The sequence below is a fragment of the Triticum dicoccoides genome, chromosome 7A (genome assembly GCF_002162155.2).
Source record: "Triticum dicoccoides isolate Atlit2015 ecotype Zavitan chromosome 7A, WEW_v2.0, whole genome shotgun sequence".
Taxonomy (NCBI): Eukaryota; Viridiplantae; Streptophyta; class Magnoliopsida; order Poales; family Poaceae; genus Triticum; species Triticum dicoccoides.
Genome location: NC_041392.1, coordinates 495194718 through 495219009, shown reverse-complemented (window position 1 = coordinate 495219009; position 24292 = coordinate 495194718). Strand labels below are relative to the sequence as shown.

At 42.4% G+C, this 24292-nt stretch overlaps 1 protein-coding gene and 1 long non-coding RNA gene across 7 annotated transcripts; one reads left to right on the top strand and one right to left on the bottom strand.

Moving 5' to 3' along the window:
• Positions 1-3594: 3594 nt before the first annotated feature.
• On the top strand, positions 3595-13380 carry LOC119331962 (uncharacterized exonuclease domain-containing protein At3g15140-like). Of its 2 annotated transcripts, none has more exons than XM_037605140.1 (6): positions 3595-3941; positions 6615-6817; positions 7522-7602; positions 8023-8148; positions 12605-12728; positions 12832-13380. In XM_037605140.1, exons 1-6 carry the CDS (start codon positions 3654-3656, stop codon positions 13027-13029), a joined length of 1020 nt encoding a protein of 339 aa, XP_037461037.1. In that variant the 5' UTR covers positions 3595-3653; the 3' UTR covers positions 13030-13380. The 2 variants fall into 2 exon arrangements, with proteins under 2 accessions (XP_037461037.1, XP_037461038.1); XM_037605141.1 differs by having other exon boundaries at positions 3856-3987.
• Positions 13381-20793: 7413 nt separating this feature from the next.
• On the bottom strand, positions 20794-23658 carry LOC119332143. 5 transcript variants are annotated; one of them, XR_005160826.1, is made up of 5 exons: positions 23510-23658; positions 22256-23398; positions 21957-22152; positions 21717-21831; positions 20794-21489 (listed from the first exon to the last, which is right to left on the bottom strand). It is a non-coding gene; the product is annotated as an uncharacterized LOC119332143 (long non-coding RNA). The 5 variants fall into 5 exon arrangements; XR_005160827.1 differs by having other exon boundaries at positions 21963-22152; XR_005160825.1 differs by having other exon boundaries at positions 21717-22152; positions 22256-22614; positions 23192-23398.
• Between the last annotated feature and the right edge of the window lie 634 nt (positions 23659-24292).

Here is a 24292-nt window from a genome sequence, read left to right as displayed (position 1 = left end):
ACATCAGGAGGTGAGAACTCAAGTCTAGCTAGTTCATGGGCTACACCATTGTTGTCTCTACTACAATGGTCATACAAGATATGAGTGAAATCAAGAGACATAAAAAAACAGTCATCAAAGATGGTACTGGCTACTGAAGATGAATAGCACTCCTTCAATGCAGCTATTACCTCCAAGTTATCCGAATTAACTTCAATTGTGTTGCAGCCTGCTATACGTGCCAAGTTCAAACCAAATCTTATAGCAATGGCTTCTGCCGTGAAAGCATCATAGCTTCTGCTACCCCAATCAAAACTTATTGTGATGTTTGTACGTAAGTTATTAGGGTTGTGATGCGTAAACTATCATCATATTTACACAGAAGTTATCGAGGTTATATCTCGTCAAAACCCCTCCCCCAACGGAGGGAAAAGTTATCATGTTTGCGGCGCGTAAATTATCATGATATTCACACAGAAATTACCAGGGGATACTTCATCAACTTCGACTGGTTTAGAAGATATCATCGTGTTTGCATGTAAGTTATCAGGTCCGCGGTGCATAAATTACCAGGCTATTCACATAGAAATTACTGGTTGTTATATTTCAACAACTTTTTCCACATCGGGCTAAAATTATCACGGTGTTCAGATGTAATTATCACGTTTGCGGCCCAAAAATTACCGGCTTCAGAGATGACCTACCACCTTCTCTTCGTCAACATCTCCTACCTCTTGGACTGAATATTCTTTAAAAGAATCGTTGATCACATCACCAAAATCATCCGCGCCGTCATCCGAGCGTTGGTGGAGATACCTACTTTCATCATAAAGTGGAACAAAGATAAACAAGAGAAAACTCATGAAATTAAAAATGGAAAATGTATGTTTTATAGGAGATGCAGTACTAAATATCATAATCAAATAGTTTAGCTTTATTTAACTTAACACCTACTACATAGATAGAGTAGAGTGGTTAGTGGATTGAGGTCTTCCTTAGCTACATGTCACAGGTGTTGAGTTTGAGTCCCCCAGCATGCAATTTTTCTTGCCCAACCTACTCTATTTTTGGATGGTTATTAGTACCTGCGAAAGAAAGGCAAGTGCGGGCGTGCACGTAATTAATTCAGCGCGAAAAAAAAGGAATGCAGGCGGGCAGGTAATAATCAGCGTGATTTCGAGGAGGAGCGAAGGGATAGTTTCCATAAGATAAGATGATGTCCGCTAAAAAATCGTGATCGTGCGATCTAGATCCAACGACGCGCGGGTCGTTTGGATCTATTAGCGAATTTCCAGTCGACTGGAAAATAGCTTTTTCGTTTTTTTTAGACTAGTAAGTATGCACGTGCAACGCACGTCTTAAACGTAAACCAGATGAGATTCACATAGTACAAAGTAATATTTTTTTGCAAATATATATATATATATATATATATATATCAAATGAAAGATAATATATATACTTTTCAGTTATGTGTACTGCCAAAATTACCTAATATCTACATAGCAAAATATATTAAATACTAATTTAGATCAAAATTATATATACTTTTCGGTTATATGTACTGCAAAAATTATATAGCTACCTATATAAGAGAGAGGCGTTTTAGAGGCCTTTAATTTTAAAAAATTCAAATTCAAATTTTTATGGTTAAAAAAATTCTGAAAAAATATGCTTGTATGTAAGGATGTAATCCACGTGTGTGTAAAAATTCATGATGAAATACCTTGATTTGCAACCTGTACAAAAAAGACAAATTCATGGTCTCGTAGGATGAATAGTATCATGTGTTAAACGGTCACAGATTTGTCTTTTTTGCATAGCCCTCAGTTCAATGTATTTTGAACTGAAAATTTACACACATGTGTGTTATGCTTACATGTATATCTGTATTTTTTTAGAATTTTTTAAATATAAAAATATGAATTTCGATGAAATTTCAAATTTGAATTTGGAGGCCTCATTGGAGGCCGAGCTCCAAAAGGGATATCCGCCTATATAATCGATAATAGGAAACACAAGATGATATGTGACTAAAACGACGAAATAGAAGATGCTTTACAAGAACTAACTGAAATGTAAAAGGACTAAAAAAATCCAATAATCATCATAATACAAAGTATTTATCCGTTTTTGTATATGTTTACATGCTGGCAACCAGACAAACCTACAACGCTATAAGACAGTCTGTGCGTACATAAACTAAAATGGGATATGAATAAAAATAAAGAATGAATTATATATTCTGATTTCCAACCCCTTGACCTAGGCTCCATCCACCTTATTTCCAAGCTAAGGGACATCATCCGTAAACATAATCAGACCATAATAAGGCAATTCTAATCATTATGATGGTGTTATCTCTTGATACGGTCCAGTTTAATGCATCTGGCAATAGAAATAACCCTGAGAAAGAGAGAAATGCATCTTCACTTCTTCAGTATCCCTCTGATCCTAAGTTGTAATCCAAGACTGCTGCACAGTTCTTATGTACGCGTCATATCAGATTATACATTTGCAGTACAAGCAGGCAATCTAAGATAATCCTAAATCTCGAATTCTAGATTGCTTGAAGCCCCAAGATTCTTGTTTAATCTGTAATGCACGTGCACTCACTGAACTATGTAGGTCTAAACAAATACACTCTTACAATCAGTCTCATCTCCTCCTTCATCTATATATGGGAATGGTTTTCATGCTCCAAATAACATGTATTTGGAATTATCAAATGATTAATTAAACTCCAGAATAGCAATTCTTCCTTTCCCCAAAATGTTTCTACTACACGTTAGAGGAGGATTGGTTGGTAGATGAAATTGCAAATCAAAAAAATCTGACCGACCACCAAGTGTCAAAGGTACAGTATTAGTCGTGCAAAGCCCAAAATACCCCCAAATTGGTGCCCTTGACGGTGTACGTTGGTTGCGCCACGTCCGAGACCGACGCCGCCCTAGGGACCATGGCGGTTGGCGGCTTGTACTTGGAGGGCGTCGGTAGTGGGTGGTTGTCAACGTGGGAGATGCGGACGGAGCTGAAGCCGACACCGCCGGAGAGCATACTCGGGACGTGGATGCAGTTGTCGCACTCGGACGAAAGAGCGCCCTGGCCCGAAGGCAGAAGACGATGGCGGCGACAATATTGCATATACTATGCCTGTGATTTAGTTTTCTAATAGGATGGATGCACCTCTGATTAGTTTCCTATATAATAGGACGCGCCCATGATTTGTTTCCTAATAGAATGTGTCCACGATTATATTTTCCCAATTTACCGGGCGTGCAATTTCATCTGTGGTGGAGTACGGTCAGTCAATATAAATTGCTAAGTGCACAGAAAATGAGTTAGACTAAGGATAGCCGTTAGATTGAGTTTAGTGGGCCTGATCATGCGGTGGTAATGAGTCTGTGTTTGTTTTATGGGGTGCGTTTAGAGAAGATTATGTTTGCTTTTTTATAAGTAGTAGAGATAGGGACAAACTAAATTCTTGTACTTTTTTTTTGAGACAAACTAAATTCTTGTACATGGGTGCAATTGCCTCTGCCCCAGGCTTTCCACGTTTCTGCCCCAGAGTAGCAGCCCATGAGCCCAACAGACTGGCTCTCTGACCCAGTCGATCCCATCACCCCCTATCTGCATCAGCTTCCCGCAACTCAGCCGGAGAGGCATCGATTGGAATGGCGCTCGCAAGGGTTTCATCTTCTTCCCGCCTCCTCCTACTCCCCTCCACCACCACCACCTCCTCCTTGCTCCATTCCGTACCGCGCCCCTTCTCTACCTCCTCCGTCTCGGCTCGTCGCCTCTCTCACCCAAGAAGCCTCCCCATCGATGCCAGTCTCTCCCAAGCTTCTCCCCTCCTTCCTACTGCGAGGGAGGAGGGGGAGGTGGCGGGAACCCCGAGGTCCACCTCCAGGCGGCCGTGGAAGCCTACGTGCTTGTACTACACCCAGGGAAGATGCACCATGGTGATTTTTCTTCCCGCTTCTTCCCCTGAGTGTCGCTTGCTTACCGGTTAGTTCCCCGTGCCGAGCCATCTCTGTGTTTGCGTAGGTAGTTACAAATTAGTTACATTTGCTAGCACACAAGAACTCAATAATGCCAGGAGAAGAAGTCTTTCATGGTTATTTTGGGGTGAGGCATTGGTGAAATCATGAGCTTGGAACTGTAAGGTTGTGCGTATCTTCTAATCCCTCCGTTCACAAATATAAGATGTTCTAACTTTTTTGTGAATCGGATGTACATAGTCACGCTTTAGTGTGTTTCTTTACTCATTTCAGTCCGTCTGCAGTGCATACTGAAATATCCAAAACATCTTATATTTGTGAACAGAGGGAGTAGTTGTCGATGGTTATTTTGCGTTTTCCTTCAGTTACATGGCTGGCAAGGTGGTATGTGGTGTGGACGTGTGGTTTCATAAAGCAAACATTTGGGTCCAGATACACGCCTTTGCAATTCAAGAATAGCATGTGTTAGGATGGTAAATTTGATTTAGACTGTGTGGCTGTAGAACAGACATCATATATTTTAACTTGGTGAAGATTTAAAACATAGTATGCAGAACTATTTTCTGGACTAACTATAAGGAAAAAATTGTCTTTCTAAAGACTGAAGGTGTGCAGGATGCTAACAGCTTCCGACATGGTAGGCTAGCAATGGAAGTATCTCTGGTGAATTAAGTTGCTAATATAATCAAGTTGAGTGATGTATAAAGTAAAGAAAAAGAGGAGTTACTTATGGACTATGGAGTATTCACGTTGCCACTGTCCAAGTTTACACAATGAGATTGTTTTACGACATTTTGGTTTACTAGTTACAGCTAAATAAAACCTACACATGTCACCAATGTTTTTAGCAATTGAGTCGTTTTATGAGTTTTAATGGTAAAAACATGTTCTAGAAATTAGAGCTATGGAGACAAACCTTGGAATCGAAAGGTTTTAGACTTAGTAGAACTAAAACTGGAGTACATGAGGTGCAGTTTCAGTACTACCAGGCACGAGGAGGAGGAGGAGGTTAGCCTTGATGGGCAGGTGGTGCCTCAGAAGGAAACCTTTCGATATTCGGGGTCAATGCTGCAGAAGGATGGGGATATCGATGAAGATGTGAACCTTTGAATCAAAGCCGGATGGATGGAGTGGCGCCAAGCTTCTGGCATTCTCTGTGACAAGAGAGTGCCACAAAAGCTAAAAGGCAAGTTCTATAGGACGGCGGCGGTTCGACCTGCAATGTTGTATGACGCTGAGTGTTGGCCGACTAAAAGGCGACATGTTCAACAGTTAGGTGTGGCGGAGATGCGCATGTTGGGGTGGATGTGTGGCCACACAAGGAAGGACTGATTTCGGAATGATGATATACGAGACAGAGTTGGGGTAGCACCGATTGAAGAGAAGCTTGTCCAACGTCGTCTGAGATGGTTTGGGCATGTTCAACGCAGGCCTCCAGAAGCGCCAATGCATAGCAGACGGCTAAAGCGTGCTGATAATGTCAACAGAGGTCGGGGTAGACCGAACTTGACATGTGAGGAGTCCATAAAGAGAGATCCGAAGGACTGGATTATCACCAGAGAACTAGCCATGGACAGGGATGCGTGGAAGCTTGCTATCCATGTGCCAGAACCATGAGTTGGTTGCGGGATCTTATGGGTTTCACCTCTAGCCTACCCCAACTTGTTTCGGACTAAAGGCTTTGTTGTTGTATTAGTGTAGGTCGATTTTGGAGCTGAAACTTTTTGAGGTTGTACATCAAACATTGATGTATGTCTGCAATTTTTTTGAGAGTGTTTGAACATGTTTTGTATTTTCAAAAAAAAAAATAATTTGATCCCGTTGATCTCACCTATCCTATACTAGTCTCCCCCGTATTATCTGCTACTAGTAAAATTTGTTATGTAATATCACAAATTAGGTTAGGATTAATAAATCACGCAGAACAAATAGAAATAAAAAATAAATGATAAAACTAGTTCTAGAATTTACTGGGAAAGTTTCTAGAAGCCATGAGTTTTAGTAGTTTATATAGACATGTACTCCCTCCGTCCCAAAATAAGTGGCTTTGATTTAGTATAAAGTTGTACTAAATCAAAGCCACTTATTTTGGGACGGAGGGAGTATATGAGAAGAGCTGAACAGGATATTTAGTTATCCTCATCTGTATACAGTGGATGAGAGACAAGAATAGAAGGCTGGAATATGGATTGCTAGAAAATCTGGGTACGGTTCCCTAATAGGTTAAAGAACATAGCACTTGTGAACTCTTAGTCTTCTTAGAAGTTCAATAAATCTCGTGGCATCAATATTAACTGATAGTTTTGTTTTAGGAATGTACAATGTGGAAAGCTACTCTATTTTTAATTTAGTGTTGACAGTATGACCTGTATCTGTTTAAACATATATGGATTCTTTAAAGCTTAATCAATACTTTATTCAGTGCATTTAGAACTAGTCTTGATGAGTACTCCAACTTTTATGTGGCGTGATAATCATATGAGTTTTCAAATTAGTAAATCTTTGGTTTGGCGAAGCAGTGTCCACTCCGTTTGAATGTCCTTAAACAGATTTGCAGCCCTTAATAAAAATACTGCACTAATACTTGATTATTTAGTGGAAGCACCATTTTAATTTAGATTTGTGTTTCCACAGATGGATGATGCTTTGCATCTTGAGAAGTTCAATCATAATTTGTCGGTGGACCTACCAGTGAATGCTTCAGCTGCAGATAAAGTGAAGCCTCAGAAACTGGATTATTTTTTAGTTCTTGATTTGGAGGGAAAGGTTGAAATTCTTGAATTCCCAGTTGTAATGATTGACGCCCACAGCATGGAGTTCATCGATTCATTTCAGAGGTACAACTTATTTGTAAATCATGGAATATTAAAATTATTTGGTTCAGTCTATATGCTTATTTGAATGATTATCGAACTCTTTAGACCATAGATGACTCATGAGATTGCCAGCAATGTGTTACAAAAATCAGAGTTACTTGGCTGGGTACTTTTAACATGTGCCTCCACCGTGTTCTTAACATATATACTTAGTAAAACATTACTTGGGGGAGTGTATCAAGGGATCTATGGAGAACCATGACTAACTATTGAACTAATGATGAGCAGCACTACAGTTTCCCTGGTTATATACATATGCACTCGAGACTGAATCATGCTTTTGTGTAGCTAATTCTTTTTGAGTTTGGTATGTACTCAAAATGAAAGCCAGTTCTTGAATTCATCATTTTCTTGTTTTGTACAATCTGATAAAACCTAGGATATCAATACTTATGAACCATAATTAAGAGAATGTGACTGGTTGCTTCTTATATGTCGCCATAAGCTTGAATTCCACATTTAAATATATACATGACTAAGTAAATAAAATTCTGACACCAGAACATATGCCTCTTGTACAAGTTAGCTTCTCCTCTGCTGTGTTCGTCTTGGCTTATGCACAACTGTAGATTGTAATAGTTAATACATTTCTGGTATTTCCTTATTTCTTTTGACGTATCCTTAGCCAGCAGCCAACACTCTGCCCTCTTGTATGTTGATTGTAGATTTGTACGCCCAACTGCAATGAGTGAGCAACGAATAGAAGAATATATAGAAGGGAAATATGGAAAGTTTGGAGTTGACCGGTATGTGCAGCACTATTTTGCTCTCTTCAGAACTATTTATTTTATGATTTGAGTGTGAATTTACAGAAGTAGCACAACATTGACTTTATTCTGTTAACATGCGAGTTCAAGATTTTTTGTTCAATCTTTATTGTGGATGTAACCTGTCACCTGGCTGATCATAGGCGGCATATGATATGCAAATTTGCAATCACCTAATGGCGGAGCTTGAATACAAATTAATACATTATTCATGTGAGGGTGCATTAAATAGCAACAAGGATGCATTAGTAGCCCTTTTGGAGGATGTATATGCAACAACTGTTGCAGCATGTCATTAGATTATCACACTAAAATAGTCTAGAAGCCTGATGTATTTATTTGCTCTCAATAATTTGGGTTACACATACTAACAACTTTGTCTGTCGTTCAATGTTTAAGTGTATGGCATGACACTGCTGTCCCTTTCGGGGAAGTTCTTCGAGAGTTTGAAGACTGGATTGGAGGTCACAAATTGTGGAAACAGAAACAAGGAGAATCCCTCAACAGTGCTGCATTCGTTACTTGGTAAGTTTGGCTTCGAATACTACATTTTTCTTAAAGAAAAACACTGTCATTTGTAAGTGTTTCATATTTTCTTCCAAATTTGGATCATTGAGTCCTGCAACATAAAATTTCATTGTCTAGTATTAATCGACATGCCTCTGGTCTAAGCGAATCTAGTAGAGTTAACATTCCCAGACCAGATCTTTAGGCAAGGGTTGGGATCATAGATATTAAGAACTGATTAGAAATGTTAAATGAAAATGGCAAAACGTGGAATTCCTGGCCGGAATTTCTTTAAGTTATCCACAAGTTCTGAGAACACAAGAGTGCCTACTAGATTTGGAGACCAAACCACATTACAAATTTGGTTTAACCAGGAACCAGTGGGTTTCTGCTTCTGGCTTGTTAGCAACCTAACAGTTCCTCTCTCGATCTATTGATCTAGCACACGAACTCAAGTAGCAATTTAGGGATTACAGTCTCTGGATACAAGAATTGGGGAAGGAGGAAGGGGAAGAAGCTGCCGCTGGTTCGTGCCGTGATCCATTGGATACCTGCTCTCTATCTTCTCCCTCGTACTTGTAGCTGTAGAGATGGGTCGCAGATGGGTCAAGTCCATGGGCTGGCCCAATGGCAAGTCCCCTGCCATGTACAGGTTAGGAGGGCTCCTAACATCCCTCCCTCCTTGAAATCCGGCTTGACCCCAAGCTGACGCCACCAAGAGCCACCCGGGTCCCATTGCACTCGATGGTCCTTGACTAGCTCAAATTCGCGGTGGCAGACGAAGGCGGGGTTGACTTGAACGACGTGGGAGTAGTAGTCGTGGACGATAGCGAGCCAGCCAAAGGAGGTGTCGAGGAAGTAGTTGTTGTTGAAGCGGATGTAGTACTTGTGGTCGATAGAGTCTTGCGCGAAGCGGGCAGCGATGACACCCCTCCCTCCTTGAGCATGTTCTTGATCGGAGCAGGTAGAGAACACCATACCACCATCATAATTGTCGGGCAACCAAGACAGTGGAGCCTGTGCTCTCTTGCTGATTACCTCCGCTATCATAATTGTCGATGGTTGAAGAGTAGAAGCTGGGAAGGTGACAAGACAGCAGGCAACCAAGATCATGGCGCATCTTCCTCCTTGAAAGACCTCCCGTTGAGTCCATTTCCTTACCAACAACAATGCAAGCCCTCCAGGATCCCAAGACATACCCGGATGGTAGATGGCCATTTCAAACTCCAGCTCCCTTATAGCAGAAATAAACTGAAGCAGGAGACAATGGTTGTTGTAGTCATCAGGTTGCAGCTTGGATATGTCCAGTGAAGGATGCAGAATTGTTGCCAGTTCATACGGTATAGCTCCAAACACAACAGCGAACATATAGCCAGACTGCACATAAGAGAAGCAGTAGGCACAAGGGACTCCTGGAATAAAGTCAGCAACAATCGAACTGGGATACCAAAGCAACTGCGGTTCGAGGAGGAACGGGGCTGTTGGAAGGAGCCCATTTGGGGTGCACCCAGATTGCAGATTGCACGTATGCTGAGCTAGCTATGAAACATGTACGAAGGATTAATAGATCACCAGATATTTGTTGAGTGTGCGCCCGGACTCGAAAAGTACACCTGGGATCAAACACCTCTCTCTCTCAATTCCAGTGGCCCAAAACTTCTCAAACTGAATAAGGGAATGCCCCTGGCTGTCATTCCAAGAGGCACGGGCTGTGCCAGGTTTCGGATATGCTACAAGATGTCCATCGTCCAAATAATCAACCAAGAAAGGTATTGCTGCTAACACACATGTAGTATCCAATTGCACAAAATCCAAGCACCGTGCAATCATACGGCCATAAAGAGCGGAGGCACTGATCCAATCAAGAGGGAGGTAGGGATCACCTATAGGGCAAACAGCCAAGTAATGCAAACCTATAGGGTTGATTGTGTCGACAGTTACAAGACCATTTGTATCCATTACCCAGGATACCATCCATGGTCTATATGCCGAAGGCAAGGAAAAATCACAGGAGCAAGTTACCTTGGATACTTTCTCCATTGGCAGTCCCATTGATCTCCAGGCCAGTACTAGGATATTCCCAAAAAAACAAGTGTTGGTGCTATGTATGAGTGGAGTAATGACACTTACAACTGAACTACTTGGGCCATTGTTCTCTGCTGTAGCTGTACGTACGAGCCCCCTGAATATTACCACGGCAAGTACCATCCTCATATACATTGGGCAAATCATGAGTTCAATAACTGCAAGCAAACTATACCTCCCTTTTTGTTGTTGCGCAAACCTGTACTTGGTGCTCACGTGTAGACTATAACTAGGAGCAGTACACATAATCTCAAGCAGCTTGTTGTGCCACTGTAAAAGACACAAGCGAGATGCCCAACAGTGCTCTGATTTCCACATCTTCCTCACTAGCACAAGCATCTCCAAATACAATTCATAAGCATCAGTACCATGGATAAAATATTCAGGATCCCCCCATGGCTGCAGTCCATAACATGAATATGACAGCAAGCCCTTGTGGTGAATTTGCTTCCTATGTATCACCTCTGATCCCATCAATGCAATGTTGATAAAATCCATATAGATCAAATAACCATTAGGTAGTTCAGAACACAATTTCAGTTGGATATCGAGTAATCGCATGATCACAGAATTAGCTCTTGCCACTGTATGGATCCAGCAAACAACCTTCTCAGAGGAATATAGTTTCAGGTGCACACTTAGTAGATACCTGCAGGATGTTCTCATACTTGAACTGCTAACAAATTTCCAGTGCACTATGATGCCAGTTGGGCCAGAAGATTCAAATTGCCTTAACTGAAGACCAAAACTGCCGGATAATTCTGTGCTCAGAACACCCATTTTCTTCACGTGACAGAACAAATGCAGACTGAAATCTGAATCATCAGTGTCAGCTAGTGGCACACCGACCGGAGATGGCGGCCACGGAGTTGGTCGAATCTCCATACCCTCTGCAGTACAATCCGCTAGAAACGATGGCCACGGCGTCGGTCGTAGCAGCAGCCCCTGATGCCTAGTGCGCGGTAAGATGTTCAGGTCATGGTCCAGGAATGGCTGCATTGCAGCAACAGCATTGGTAGCAGGATGAACGAGGTCGTCGATGCGCGCAGGTGTGGCTGTTGGGAGTTGTGATGCCATCGTGACTGGAGGCGGAAGCGACTTGGCTCCAACTTGGTTTGAGCATTCTGTCGAACAGGTCCTGGGCGCAATGACAATGTGGTCAGGGGACCCATCACAGAGGACCTCAACGACCTTGTGCGTCCTTCCAGCAGGTGAATAGGTGTCGGGGAGGACTGCAGGCGTGGTGATAGTCGTCGCAAGGGTGGCGGAGCGGACGAACTTGTCATCACAACCGGAGAAGACCGCGGCGGCGGTTGATGATGGGGTGAGCGCCACGGCCGCGAGGCGGCTATGGAGCGTGACGGGAGTATCCTGTGGGGTTGGGGTAGTGAATAAAGCAGCCGAATCGAGTCCATCCTCACCGAGCGGCGCCGAAGAGGGGGCGCGCTCCTGCTGCAGAGCAATGACATTCATGCCGTCAAGCTTGGCGTTGTTGGACCTGATGGTGTCCGTGTTGTTGCGAAGCTCGACTTGGATTTCCTCCATGCGGGAGAGTATTTTCTCAAAATAATCCTTGATAGATGGATCCATGGCTTCAAGTTGATGTAGACCTTGTCGCAAGCTTCACGTCCGCGGCAGATCGAGCGAGGGAAGGGTGGTGCCTGGCCTCTGATAACCTGGCTCTGATACCACTTGTTAGCAGCCTAGGCCTAGCTCCCGTTCCATCGGCATATGTTCGGACGTTTCCGGTGCGCATCCGACACTCCACTACAAGGGAAGAGCCCACTACATCCCAAAAGACCAGCCTAAAGGGAGTGTGGCAATCTCCCTTATAAGGAGCTCCTGGCCTCCTCCCATATCCGAGGTGGGACTAAAGTCACTAGCATTGCCCAAGGTCAGGTTCCTGACACCCCACCCCCCTAGGGAAGCCCCCCTTAGGGTGTTGTGGGGCCCAGCTCTGATATCATATGTTAGGAACCTCACAGTTCCTCTCTCGATCTATTGATCTAGCACACAAACTCAAGTACCAATTTAGGGATTACAGTCTCTGGATACAAGAATTGGGGAAGGTGGAAAGGGAAGAAGCCGCGGCCGGTTCATGATGTGATCCACTGGATACCCGCTCTCTATCTTCTCCCTTGTACTTGTAGCTGTAGAGATGGGTCGCAGATGGGCCAAGTCCGTGGGTTGGCCCAATGGCAAGTCCCCTGCCATGTACAGGTTAGGAGGGCTCCTAACATGGCTTAATGGGGTTTTGCCCAATGCAAGATGTGCACCCTGTCTGTAGTACATCTTTTATTGACCCAAGCTAGGTTTCCACAGTAGAATTTGTTTTCTGTGCTTCAGGTTCTATAATGTGTCTGTTCTCATGTTTCTGTCAATATACCAGTGGTAATTGGGATTTGAAGACGAAGGTCCCTGAGCAGTGCAAGGTTTCAAAAATAAAATTGCCATCTTACTTTATGGAGTGGATCAATTTGAAGGATATCTACCTCAACTTCTACAATAGAAGAGTAAGCGAATTAAACCCATGCTCATTAGAATAGAGTTTCCGATTGTTCATGAGGTGTTTATCTTTGAACTAAAGTGTGCACTCCATGACCTGTGTTTTGCCAGGCAACTGGAATGATGACAATGATGAGGGAGCTTCAAATCCCAATTGTTGGAAGCCACCATCTCGGCATCGATGACGCGAAAAACATTACAAGAGTTGTTCAGCGCATGCTTGCTGATGGTGCTGTGATGCAAATCACCGCAAGGAGGCAACCGGATACAAGCGATGTGAAATTCCTTTTCAAGAACAGAATCAGGTGATGGGATATTGTTACGAGCGGATTTTACTCTGTGCGGCTAGAAGATGAGAAGATGCACTCCAGTGAAAAAGCATGGGAGTTACTGGGTCCAATCTACCTTTTGAAAAATCTGGCGTTGACATACTTGCGTGTTACATGCGTACTGTAACACACCTAGTTGACATCGGCGTAAGCATCTGATTTTTAGACTAAAAAAGCAACGGCTTGCGGTGCACGGAGCTAGGTAGTGGCCTGTTAAGAGAGGGACCGAAGGACTGATATTTGGCACATGTGTGGCAGATAGCAAAACTACCACACCTCGTTTCTTCTATATAATTACATGCATGCATGTATTAGAGTGACTTAATCTTCATTCACATTCTTTCATTCCTTTAATTACGGACATGCACTAGATGAAAAAAAACTGATGTCATCATAGATTCTCTCATATTCCAGAAATTCAAAATGTTTTGTAGCTCAAACCGTCAGTCCGATGAAAAACCGTTTTCATATAAAAGATTCCTCGCGACGAGATCTTCGAAACTAAATCCCATGTTGGTATGTTTCAACAACTTTTTTGGGGGTCAAAAGTTACCACGCGTGGTGTACATAAATTACCACGCCTATTCTACGCAATTTATCATAATATTTGCACATAAATTACCAGGGGCATAAAAATGGTTTTTCCACCTTTCACCACATACAGATGCATATGTTTGCACTAGAGGAGAAAAGCTTACATCATCCTAGCTTCTTTCCTAATATAAAATTCAATTTTTTTGTGGCTCAAACCGTCAGTCTGATGCGAAAACGGTTACCAGGGTTATGTTTTTCAACAAGTATTTTCCTTTGGCAAAAGTTATTGCGGTGTTTGTACGTATGTTATTGGGTCAAAAGTTACCACCCGGGGGTATGCAACTTATCATGCTACTTTCACATAAGTTACCGGAGGTGTGTTTTTCAACAACTACCTTTTTCCCCTTAGTCAAAGTTACTGCGGTGTTTTTACGTAAGTTACCGGTTATGCAATTTCTACATTATCGTGCTATTCTCACATAAATTACCAGGGGTATATTTTCAACAACAACTTTTTCCATTGGTCAAAGTTACCACGGTGTTTTGTACATAAATTATTGGGTACGCGGTTCGTATATTACCGTGCTATTTTCATATAAGTTACTGTGATTATGTTTTTCAACAACTTTTTCCCACTTGGTCAAAGTTACAATGATGTTTGTATGCAACTTGTCGGGTATGCAGTTCGTTTATTACCGTGTTATTTTCACATAAGTTATTGGGGGTATTTTTCAACAAATCCACCCCACCCCCCCTAAGTTACCGTGGTGTTTGAAACTAAGTTATTGAGTATACGGTTCATTTATTACCGTGTTATTTTCAAATAAGTTATCGGGGTATGTTTTTCAACAATTTTTTTTGCCTCCTTGGTCAAAGTTAGCGCATTGTTTGTATGTAAGTTATCGGATATGTAGTGCGTAAATTACCGTGCTATTTTCACATAACTTAACGGTGTTATGTTTCCAACAACTTTTTTCTGGGGTAAAAAATTACCGTGGTATTTGCATGTGAGTTATCAACTCACTTGTGTGTATATTAGCATGCTATTTACACAAAAGTTACGGAGGGTATATTTCAACTTCTTTTCTGGGTTAAGAGTTACCCCCTTTGTTTGTATGTAAGTTATTGGATAAGTAATGCTTAAATTATCATGATATTTACACAAAACTTATCGATGATATGTTTTCAATAAAAAAATCCCATAGGTCAAAGTTGTCATGATGTTTGTGTATAATTTATAAGAAATGTACTGCATAAATTATCATGCTATTTACATAGAAGTTATCGTGGTGTTTTTATTTAGAAAACTCTAGTAAAATTTACCATGGTGTTGCAAGTAAGCTATCAAGTTTGTAGTGCGTAAATTATCATGAAACACCAACAGAAGTTACCGGGTATGTTTCAACAACTTTAAGAATGTTTGTATTCCTAGGTCCATAAAGTTATTTAGTCCAGTCTGCGTAAGTTAACGCACCAGCGGTAAGTAAAATTACCATGTTGTTTATCAAAAAGACAACACACCACCACCCTAGATCAACAACTGATGATCTCTATCTCCTAACAGGCAAACTCCTTTTTTTGCAGGGGACCTAACAGGCAAACTCAACTCCAAGATAGAGAAAAAATAATGCAGGGGGGATCTCAAGAGAAATCTAACCATATCCCTCAAACTTTCTGCAAAAACACCTAAGGAAAGAACCTTTGGCAGATCAAAGAGGCTCGCACCAATACACTCAAGTAAAGTAATATGTATTTACATTCTTCAGTGGATGTTGCCGCTGTGATTTCCTCTCTTGCATTCTTGACAATTCTTTCTCTTTGACACAATGTTACATGCAGTTCTAGCTGATTATCTTACATTCTTGATCATTTTTTTGCTTTGACACATGTAAAGGCGTTATCGCTCATAAAAGTCTTTTCTAGACCTTCAGTTATCCAAATGACATTTGGCAGTCAAACATTCAACGGACCGAACCAGAAGCTAGCCATGCGTGGCTGTAATGTTGTAGCAAACTAGCAAGATGAAGCTCCGATCCAATGGTGATGATGTGGTCAAACAAGAAAAATCTTTACATAAATTGTTGACACACACTGATAACTGAACTCAACTTACCTTGGGAATAGGATCCTCCCTTGGGACCTGGAGAATTCTCCATCAGACTTGCGAGGATCCTGCAAAACTAAGCATACCAAGCAAGCGCGGGTGTGCGGCAATGCAAACCACCGACTGTTGCAGTCCCTCACAAACACTAGGGAAGGGGGAATGGTCACCACACCCAACTCGCATCTACACCACCGAGAGCAAGAGCAGGCAGGGTGGAGTGCGGCGGAGCTTAGCTCGGATCATCGGCGGCGGCTGGCTCGTCGGAGCAACGCAGACACAGTTGGGCGTTGAAAGGAGTACAGAGGGAGGCCAGGAGGCGGAGCTGCATCCGTGTGAGCTCGGGCGTAGAGAGAGGAGGGAGGAGATGGAGAGGAAGAAGGGAAGGAGAAGGGGCTGACGTGGGCAGGGACGCCGGCGACCGACGGCTGCCGGCACGGCCGGTGCCGAGTGCATCGCGCAGGTGCACGAAGCCTTCTTGGCGGCACGAGTGGAGCGGGTGAGGGAGAGAGATAACACGAGGCTGCCATGCGGGATTGATCGTGTCCGCTAAATTCAAAACGGACCTTGATGAGATCGTGCGGCAGTTTTGCAATCTGCCACACAGTTGCCAGATACATATTTCGTTTTGTATTTCGGAGAGATATATAATTCAGACTGTACAAAATAATTCCCAAAGGTAATATGTTTTGCAGAGGTTTCCTCTAATTGGTAGATTACCTGAAGCAACATCTATATCTATATCTATATCTATACCTCTATACCTATTAATAAAGGGGCTATTGCTTTTTACCACCGTAATTTCGTCCTTCCTTTATTACCTGGTTTGGTACGTCAATTTTCGTCCGCCACGCTGCTCATATGCTTCATCCTCGATATAACTTTGCGTACAGGCTGAGCTAAATCGCCTGGGCCTTGCCCAAAATCGGCCCAGGAAAAAAATATGACGCAAAATCGAGATCAGGCAAAAAGTAAACGTCTTCACGTTGGATCGAACTCCCAACGTTGCACGCCAAGGCCCAAGGCTGCAACCAACAGAACTAAAGCATCTGTATGCAAACAAAAGGTTTGCTGCTTTACAATCCGTTTGACGGATTTATATATGTTTTCAATTCAAAATCAATAAGCAGCCTCAAGAATTAATGGCAACAAAGATGGCCGACATACGGCTTAGATTTCATGAGATGAGATGTGTGGCATGATTAGCGGGCATAAAATATGGAAAGAGAGTTTCGCAAAAAGAAAAGGGAAGGAGAGGATAATGACCATATAATACCAGCGTGTGATCCTTGGGCAAAAATAAGGAGGAAGGTGAGGATAATGACCATATAATACCAACGTGTGATCCTTGGGCAAAATAAGGAAAGCGAGCTCCTAAAAAAAGAGAGAACGGCCTTGCAAAGATATTACGTGGGCTTAAATAAGGAAGGATATAATAATATGTTGCAAAGGAATTATAATACGAGGGCATGATCAATATACATAAATAAGGAAGGACAGTTTGACAATTAAGAAATGACTTTAAGATTTGAAAATTAGGGGGTCCTTTAGGGTCAGAATTGTTGTACAAAAATTGTATCAAAAGTATTGTATGTGTAAAAAAGTATTGTATGTGTAATTAACTAGGGATTGTTTGTTCAAATGCGAAGAAATTATAATCCATTATTTCTAATGTACTGGAGATGGTCTAACAGAACCCTTTTCGTGAGATTTTTTTTCATGACAACTTACAAATAATGCCTTTAAGATTTGAAAATTAGGGGGCCTTTTAAAATCAGAATGGTCATACAAAAATCGTATCAAAAGCATTGTATCCAATGTAGAATTGGGAAAAGACTTCCTCGCCTGCGAGCTTTGCAATGCTCTGCAACGCATCTGGGGACGAAGCCACGTAAATCTCTTCTCACCCTAATTAATTTCTCTACCCCGGTGAATTCAAGGATGGGCCCACACTAATTAATCACCCCCAATTCAATTGTGGGGCCCACATTAACTAATTTCACCCACCTGAATTCGCGTGAATTAGCCATGCCCGTTGCGCGCCTTCCTGCCGTTGTCTGGTGGCATCATTCGGATGTTGTTGGGCCTTTCGATGGATACATCATTATATTTCCCGTTGCAAAATAATCAAGTATTGTTCTCTCTTCCTCCTCTAGTTGCTGATCCGCCTCACCTTCGACGACCTTTGGGCCATGGAGGTGCGGAGGATCTCGCACCCCCCCCCTCGGTCGGTGGGAGGGATCCTATTCTTGTTTTTGTTAGGTTCAACGCCTTGGTTGGGACTGTGTGGCGGTGGCGATGTTTTCCAGTAGGAATAATGTCTCCCATGTCATACCCCCGTCTCGACAGTGTGAATAGCGCCGTCGGAGGATATGTGGAGGTGTATCTCTCTCGGATCTCGTGGGATTTGGTCGGTGCTGGTCTTTGGTGGATCTAGTTTTTGTTCGTCTTCTGGTTACAGGTTTGATCTTTTCAATCTACAACTCTCCTCATCGGTGTTGGTTGCTGCTCTGGTGTGTTGGTCCTTTGGGTCCTTAGCACGACGACTTTTCGACTGTCTGCTACAATAAGTTTTGCCCGGTTTCGGTGAGGGAGGAGCAATGACGGCGACGCGCCTTCGGCTCGCTCTAGTGCTTGTAGTTTTTGCTAGGTAGTTCATGGACTTGGTTGTAATTTTATTACCTCTAGTATTCTCTGTATTGACATGATTAATGAATAGATTGGAAATTTCTATCAAAAAACATGCTTAGGAAAATAAACTGATTTTTTCTTAAGTATCAACGCTTATTTCTATAGGATGAGTACCTAACTAAGCATCTATCCTCTACAAATAAGTGCTGACAATAAATGAAAAATTGATTTGTTTCTCTAAGCATCTTCCCTAAACACCTTTGCATACTATACAAGACCAAATGCAATCATGTTGTGGTGATGTTACTTTGGTAAAATGATTATGGTCCTCGAGATTTTCCTTGAAAAATAATAGCGCTCATGTATTAACAAAATTGGTTGTCACGGCTGGATGCCCAACCGCAGTAATCTCGTCCCCTTGAATTCGTCTGCTCCCATAGGGTTTACACCTACAATCTCTGGTACGACGTCCTTTGTTTGCTCCCCTATTGTCCCTCTCTCTCACCGCTCGGGCTGATCAAGAGAGTATTCTAGATGCTTGCCTTTGGTAGATTTGGTGGCGACTGGCCTTTTTCTTTTGCGATCAAGGAGGCGATGAGGTCATCAATGCGAACAAGAGCATTGGTGTGTCACACAAAGAAGAGACACACACCTTTTTGCCCTTCCCTGTTCAGCAAGGGCAACCTTTTCCTCCTCGTCTGATACAATGCTAGGACTAGCAGGAAGAGACGCGGCGGCACGCCGTGCCCGTCATGAAGCCCGTGTGCATGACGGTATTGTTTTTCTTATCTATACTAATATAAAAAGACTCAAATAGGCAGATCCAAACCATCTCGACCGTCAAATCATGTTATCTAGCGGTTTAAATCGCTCCAATGTTGAGCACCAAACACGTTTAACGCTCTAATTATCCACCACTGCCATTGGTTATGAACATGTTTTGACTCAACGCTATCCCTTGAAATCTGCCATGTAATTAATATCCTACCATTCCCGTGAAAAAGTAATTGATATCTTACCAAATACCAACGTGCAACATATATATCTTACCTAATATAACGTGCAACTAATATCCTACTTAATATAAACGTGCATTGCACGTACATTATTACTAGTAGAAGAAAAGAAGGCAGTTGATAATGTGCAAGCCAATTTAATTTATATAAATACCGAAAGATAACAAAAAAACAGTTTATCCATGGTTACAAACACTTAGATATACTCCCTCCGTTCCAAATTACTAGATGTATTTTAGTTCTAGATACATCCATTTCTGCGACGAGTAATTTGGAACGGAGGGAAATACATCGAGTAATTTGGAACGGAGGGAGTATGTCTTAAATGTTTCAGCCAAAGCTGTTTCTATCAAGATAGTCACGGTTTAAAAATCGTCTGGTGCAATCAAAAGTTTTACCAAATGAAGATCCTTCAAATCGAAGGAAAATTGCTCCAGTATACATTTTAAAGATCACATTTCACAGGTAATACCCCATCCGCAACAGATGAAAAATTGTATTAGCGAACGAAACAAGATACATAAGAAGGAAAAACAGCAAAAAAAGTGAATTGGAAAATAGAAAGGATTAATCTTTATACAAAGGTCCGTTCTTTTAGGTTCACTGTTTGGCAACCAAGTAAAAAAAAAATCAACAATGTCATTGTTTCCTCTAATGCATGCAAGTTTTAGTTCACAAAACAACAAAAATTGAATGAAAGTACTCTAATAAAAAGTTAGAACCTTTGGCACTATAGTGCATTGACGATTTCTTTATACACGATAGATTGAGTAATATTTGTTCCACTCCGTAACCCTCAGTCATGAAAAATAGCACGTATGAGCGACGGAATTAGAGATGTGCTATCAATCAAATCAAGTCTAATTCTCACTTTGATTTGCTTAACAATGGTGTCCTGCAGAAAAGAGTTGCTGGGTATCGCATCATAATGAACCTAACTTTATACAGAAGATAGAATGAGTAACAAATGCCGAAAATTCGATATGGGTCGTACTACTATATGCTCCCATTATCTAGACCGATGGTCTGCATGGGGATCTAAGCAAAGAATTGTATTTTGTTATGTATTGCTGCAGGTGGCTATAATATCGTACAGTGCTTGCGGCCCACGACTGCCATGCATTAATGCTGGAGCTAGTTCAGTCCTCTACGGTCTTGCTGTTTGCTGATTTTCACGGACCGGCATGTCCGCATGTGTAACAGATGACAACCGAACAACACATTGTATTCAATCTGAACTTAGGTAGCAACACCTTCAAACATCTCTGTCCGAGTTTAAAAAAACACATACATCTTGACAAACTAATGCTCTTCGTTCATGTGTCCGCTTATATTTTTACGCATCAACAGCTCATTAGCCCTGCATTCTAAGGGCATTACTTAGGCACCCATAAAGGAACAACAACTTCCGCTTATATAACAGTACGTCTGAATACCTTACGGTCACTAAGTACAAAATCACTGAAGAAATATTCGATTCATTTTCATTTCAAGATTATTTGGAACATGTCATATATACATTCATACTTTGCTCAAACATTCAGACTCTGCACCCTTCCGGTGAATATACGACAATATTTCGTCGCGGCGGTCCACCAGGAATTAGCAAATGATGAATAAACTCTGACGCTAACCTCTTAATCCACCTTGACACTCAGGGATCACGTTTAACAGCAGATTCTCCTGACTTGGCCGGTCCGCTGTCCATGCTATTTGCATCCTCTGCAGCACTGTTTGAGTCGATGAGTCAAAAAAAAAAATTCGACTCAACAACGCGCGGATGAGTCGCGACTAGTCGCAACTGTAAGGTCTACTATTCAGGAGACGCTGCCCCAAAACGACTCATTGACTCGAAAACCTTGCTCTGCAGTTCCCTCCTCCCCTTGCAACAATGCTGCCATCGAGGACACCCTAGCCGACGCCTCTCGCCAGCTCTATGGAGAACATGTACAGCTTGGGACGAAAACACATGGTGGCCTGGAGATCACAAAACTATATTGAAGTGCAGTGCTTTCAACAGTGAGGTGACCATTTGTTTGACCAGCAGTTGACCGCCGCGTTGCCCATCCCTGCATTCTTCGATGAGGTTTTGTAGCTTCTAGGGAAGGTAGTTGTCCACTATGAGCTTCTTTGGTCAAGGGTGGTGCTCACAGACAACCTGGATTTTTGTAGCATAGTCACATATTATGTCTCACGTTGTACACGACAACATGGAACACTTCAGTGATACAGAGTAACCAAAATTCCCGCCTTAGTTTTTATTAACCTAATTCCCAGCTTAATTTATCATGAGTAACCCAAAATTCTAGGCTTACTCTAAAAACGTTGTTGGCTACTTGACAAGTAGAATCACTCAACCATGAGAGAAGAGAATAAAAACCAAACCTTTATTAGTTTCAGCAGAGTCAAACAAGCAATAGCTTCTCGACGGTCAAGTCTTGCAATAAGCAATGTCATCAAACCATTGGTGGCTATTACAGTATTTGCCTGAGAAGATTTCCTGCAGTTACATTGCATACCATTGCAATTATCAATATAATCTGTCATTATAGAAGGGATAGCATCAAACAGGAAAGCTATCCTCTGTTCTTAAGTGATTATTTTGAGGAAAGCATTGAGTATGACATCTACTCGCCAGTGTGCCATCAATATGCTCGTGAGATGGCCAGTGCGCCATCTCTCCACAACTTCTTGCCATTACACGATTATGCTTCCCTCGATGCTCTGTTATGTACCATCCGTTGTCTATGGTCTGGAGCAGCCTAATCATCGTGGGACACTCACACCGGCAAGACCTTGTATTCTCTCATAATAGCTTCCCCTGTTCCATATTTTACCACCAATCATTAGTGACACAGCTAATTAATGCACACTTCATCAGCTTAAAACCAGCTGCAAAAATCAATACAGAAATTACAACGTACCGAGCATCTGCACACACAATTTCCTGCATGGTCTTCCTTTTTCTCTGGGTTCAGCCTGCTTTCCCCGTATCGGATTTCAAAACCATGTTCCCAGGAATATAGGTTGTAGAAGTCATACACCTCCGTCAACGAGTCAAAATTTGTTCCCAACTCTGGCTTCACAACTTCCTTATTGCTCGTCTCCGCAAAACCTCTAATTGACTTCTCAAGAGCCCCCATCCTATTGGTGCATGGTGCACACTCTGTAGGATTGGTACACATCCTGACCCTGCTTGTGTGCACAAAGCCAACATTCTATTTCCTGAGAGACACAACACGCCTTTTTTCGGCACAAAAAACACCATTGTGCATCCCAAAAACTACAAACAAGTCCAGATTTTAAAATGCATGACAATTGTGAGACTGTCAAAAAGAATGTCACAAGCATTCAGCTTAAAAATCATAACAGAGCAACACTTGGAACTGCAAGCTGTGGTCATTTTGCGCAATTATTTTTCTGATCAAAGGGAGTACCCAGCTCCATTTTCATATAGAAAACGAAACCAATACAAACCATTCACCGCCTGATCAAACAGTCAGGTTCAAGGTCTCAACCAAAACTAAAAAGCAAAGGAAAATCTGCGACTTAAGTTTTGCCAGTTACTTATTCGGTTCAGCATGTGAAAGAACAACATGCAACTATTTTTAGCACTGGCAAGATTTATGTACTCTTTGATTATGCGGAGCTAACATTTGCCCTATTTTTTTTAACTGGACAAGCCCACCACCCCTGCGCACAAACATTCTATGAGCTAACTTAGTTTTCCTTTCCCCTCTGTTTCATAACGGATACGACGCTCTACACATCTGTTTCCATTCTTCAGTTTTCTTTTTAGTAGCAGCACGCACGAGTAATCCACACAGAAATAATAGCACACAACAAGCAGGATTCAATACCTCTTAATTCGCCGTGGCGCTCATGGATCCGGCATCACAGTCGATTCACCCAATTCCGCAGGCACATTCTGTTCGTCTACCGCATCGCCCCACCATCTTGACAGCCCTGAACGAGCGCCGCCACAGAAGACTCCGGTGGCACCTCGTCCCGTCTGCTACCCACCTCGCCCCCTCCATCGAGATCCGGCGGCGAGGCGCGTATCACATCTTGGAAGATAGGCAAGCAGGCCACCACAGATCAGAACACACCGGCAACAAAGATTTTGCGGCAGGGGGGGCAGTGGGGAATGGGAATGGAGCAGTGGAGCCGCCGCGTACCTGACCACCGGATCCACCGGGAAGTCCACCACAGCGCCGGCCTCCACTGCGCCGTTGACCGCCACTGTCGCCGGTGCCGCCGCCGTCGCCATGGACAACACCGACCCATGAGATAGCCACGCAGTTCCTGCAGTGAATGAGCTGACCGGAAAAATTCTGTACCGCCCGTCCAAGTACGAGGCAACTACTGTTCCCACGGTCCCGCTGTTACTTTCGCCGTCATTTGTGGGGGCCACCGCTCGTATCGTACTCAACAGTATTCGTCGGGTCGTTCCATCCCATACGGTCTAGCGCAATACGGTGATTTTCTAGCGCTCGCGCCAGCGCCAATTAAGGCGTAAGGTATGTGTATGCATTCATAAGAATGATTGTATGTGCGTATATGTGAGTATCTATATTGTACTGTGTTGGCACTGGTGGTTGCATTTTCCTGGATTTATTTTAGGCATTTTGATGATATTTTTTTAGTGAGAGGAGATGTTCCTGTCGACTATGATGGCGCATATGGTGACACTGTTAATCTCAAGATGTTGTACCGACTCAATACCTCAAAAGTTATCATAAGGATAGTATGTGCATGCGTGTGTTTGTAGGGATACGTGTATATGCACATATGTGAGCATCTGCGCACTGTATTTAAATAAATAGCAAACACAAAAAGAAAACCAGCAATGAACCAAATAAGTAGCCAACACGTGTCAGTTAGAAAGACACTCACCCATAGTACTTCAAACGCTTGGGAGCAGCCGTAGCTTAGTAGCTTTAATTATTTTGCGTGAGTTC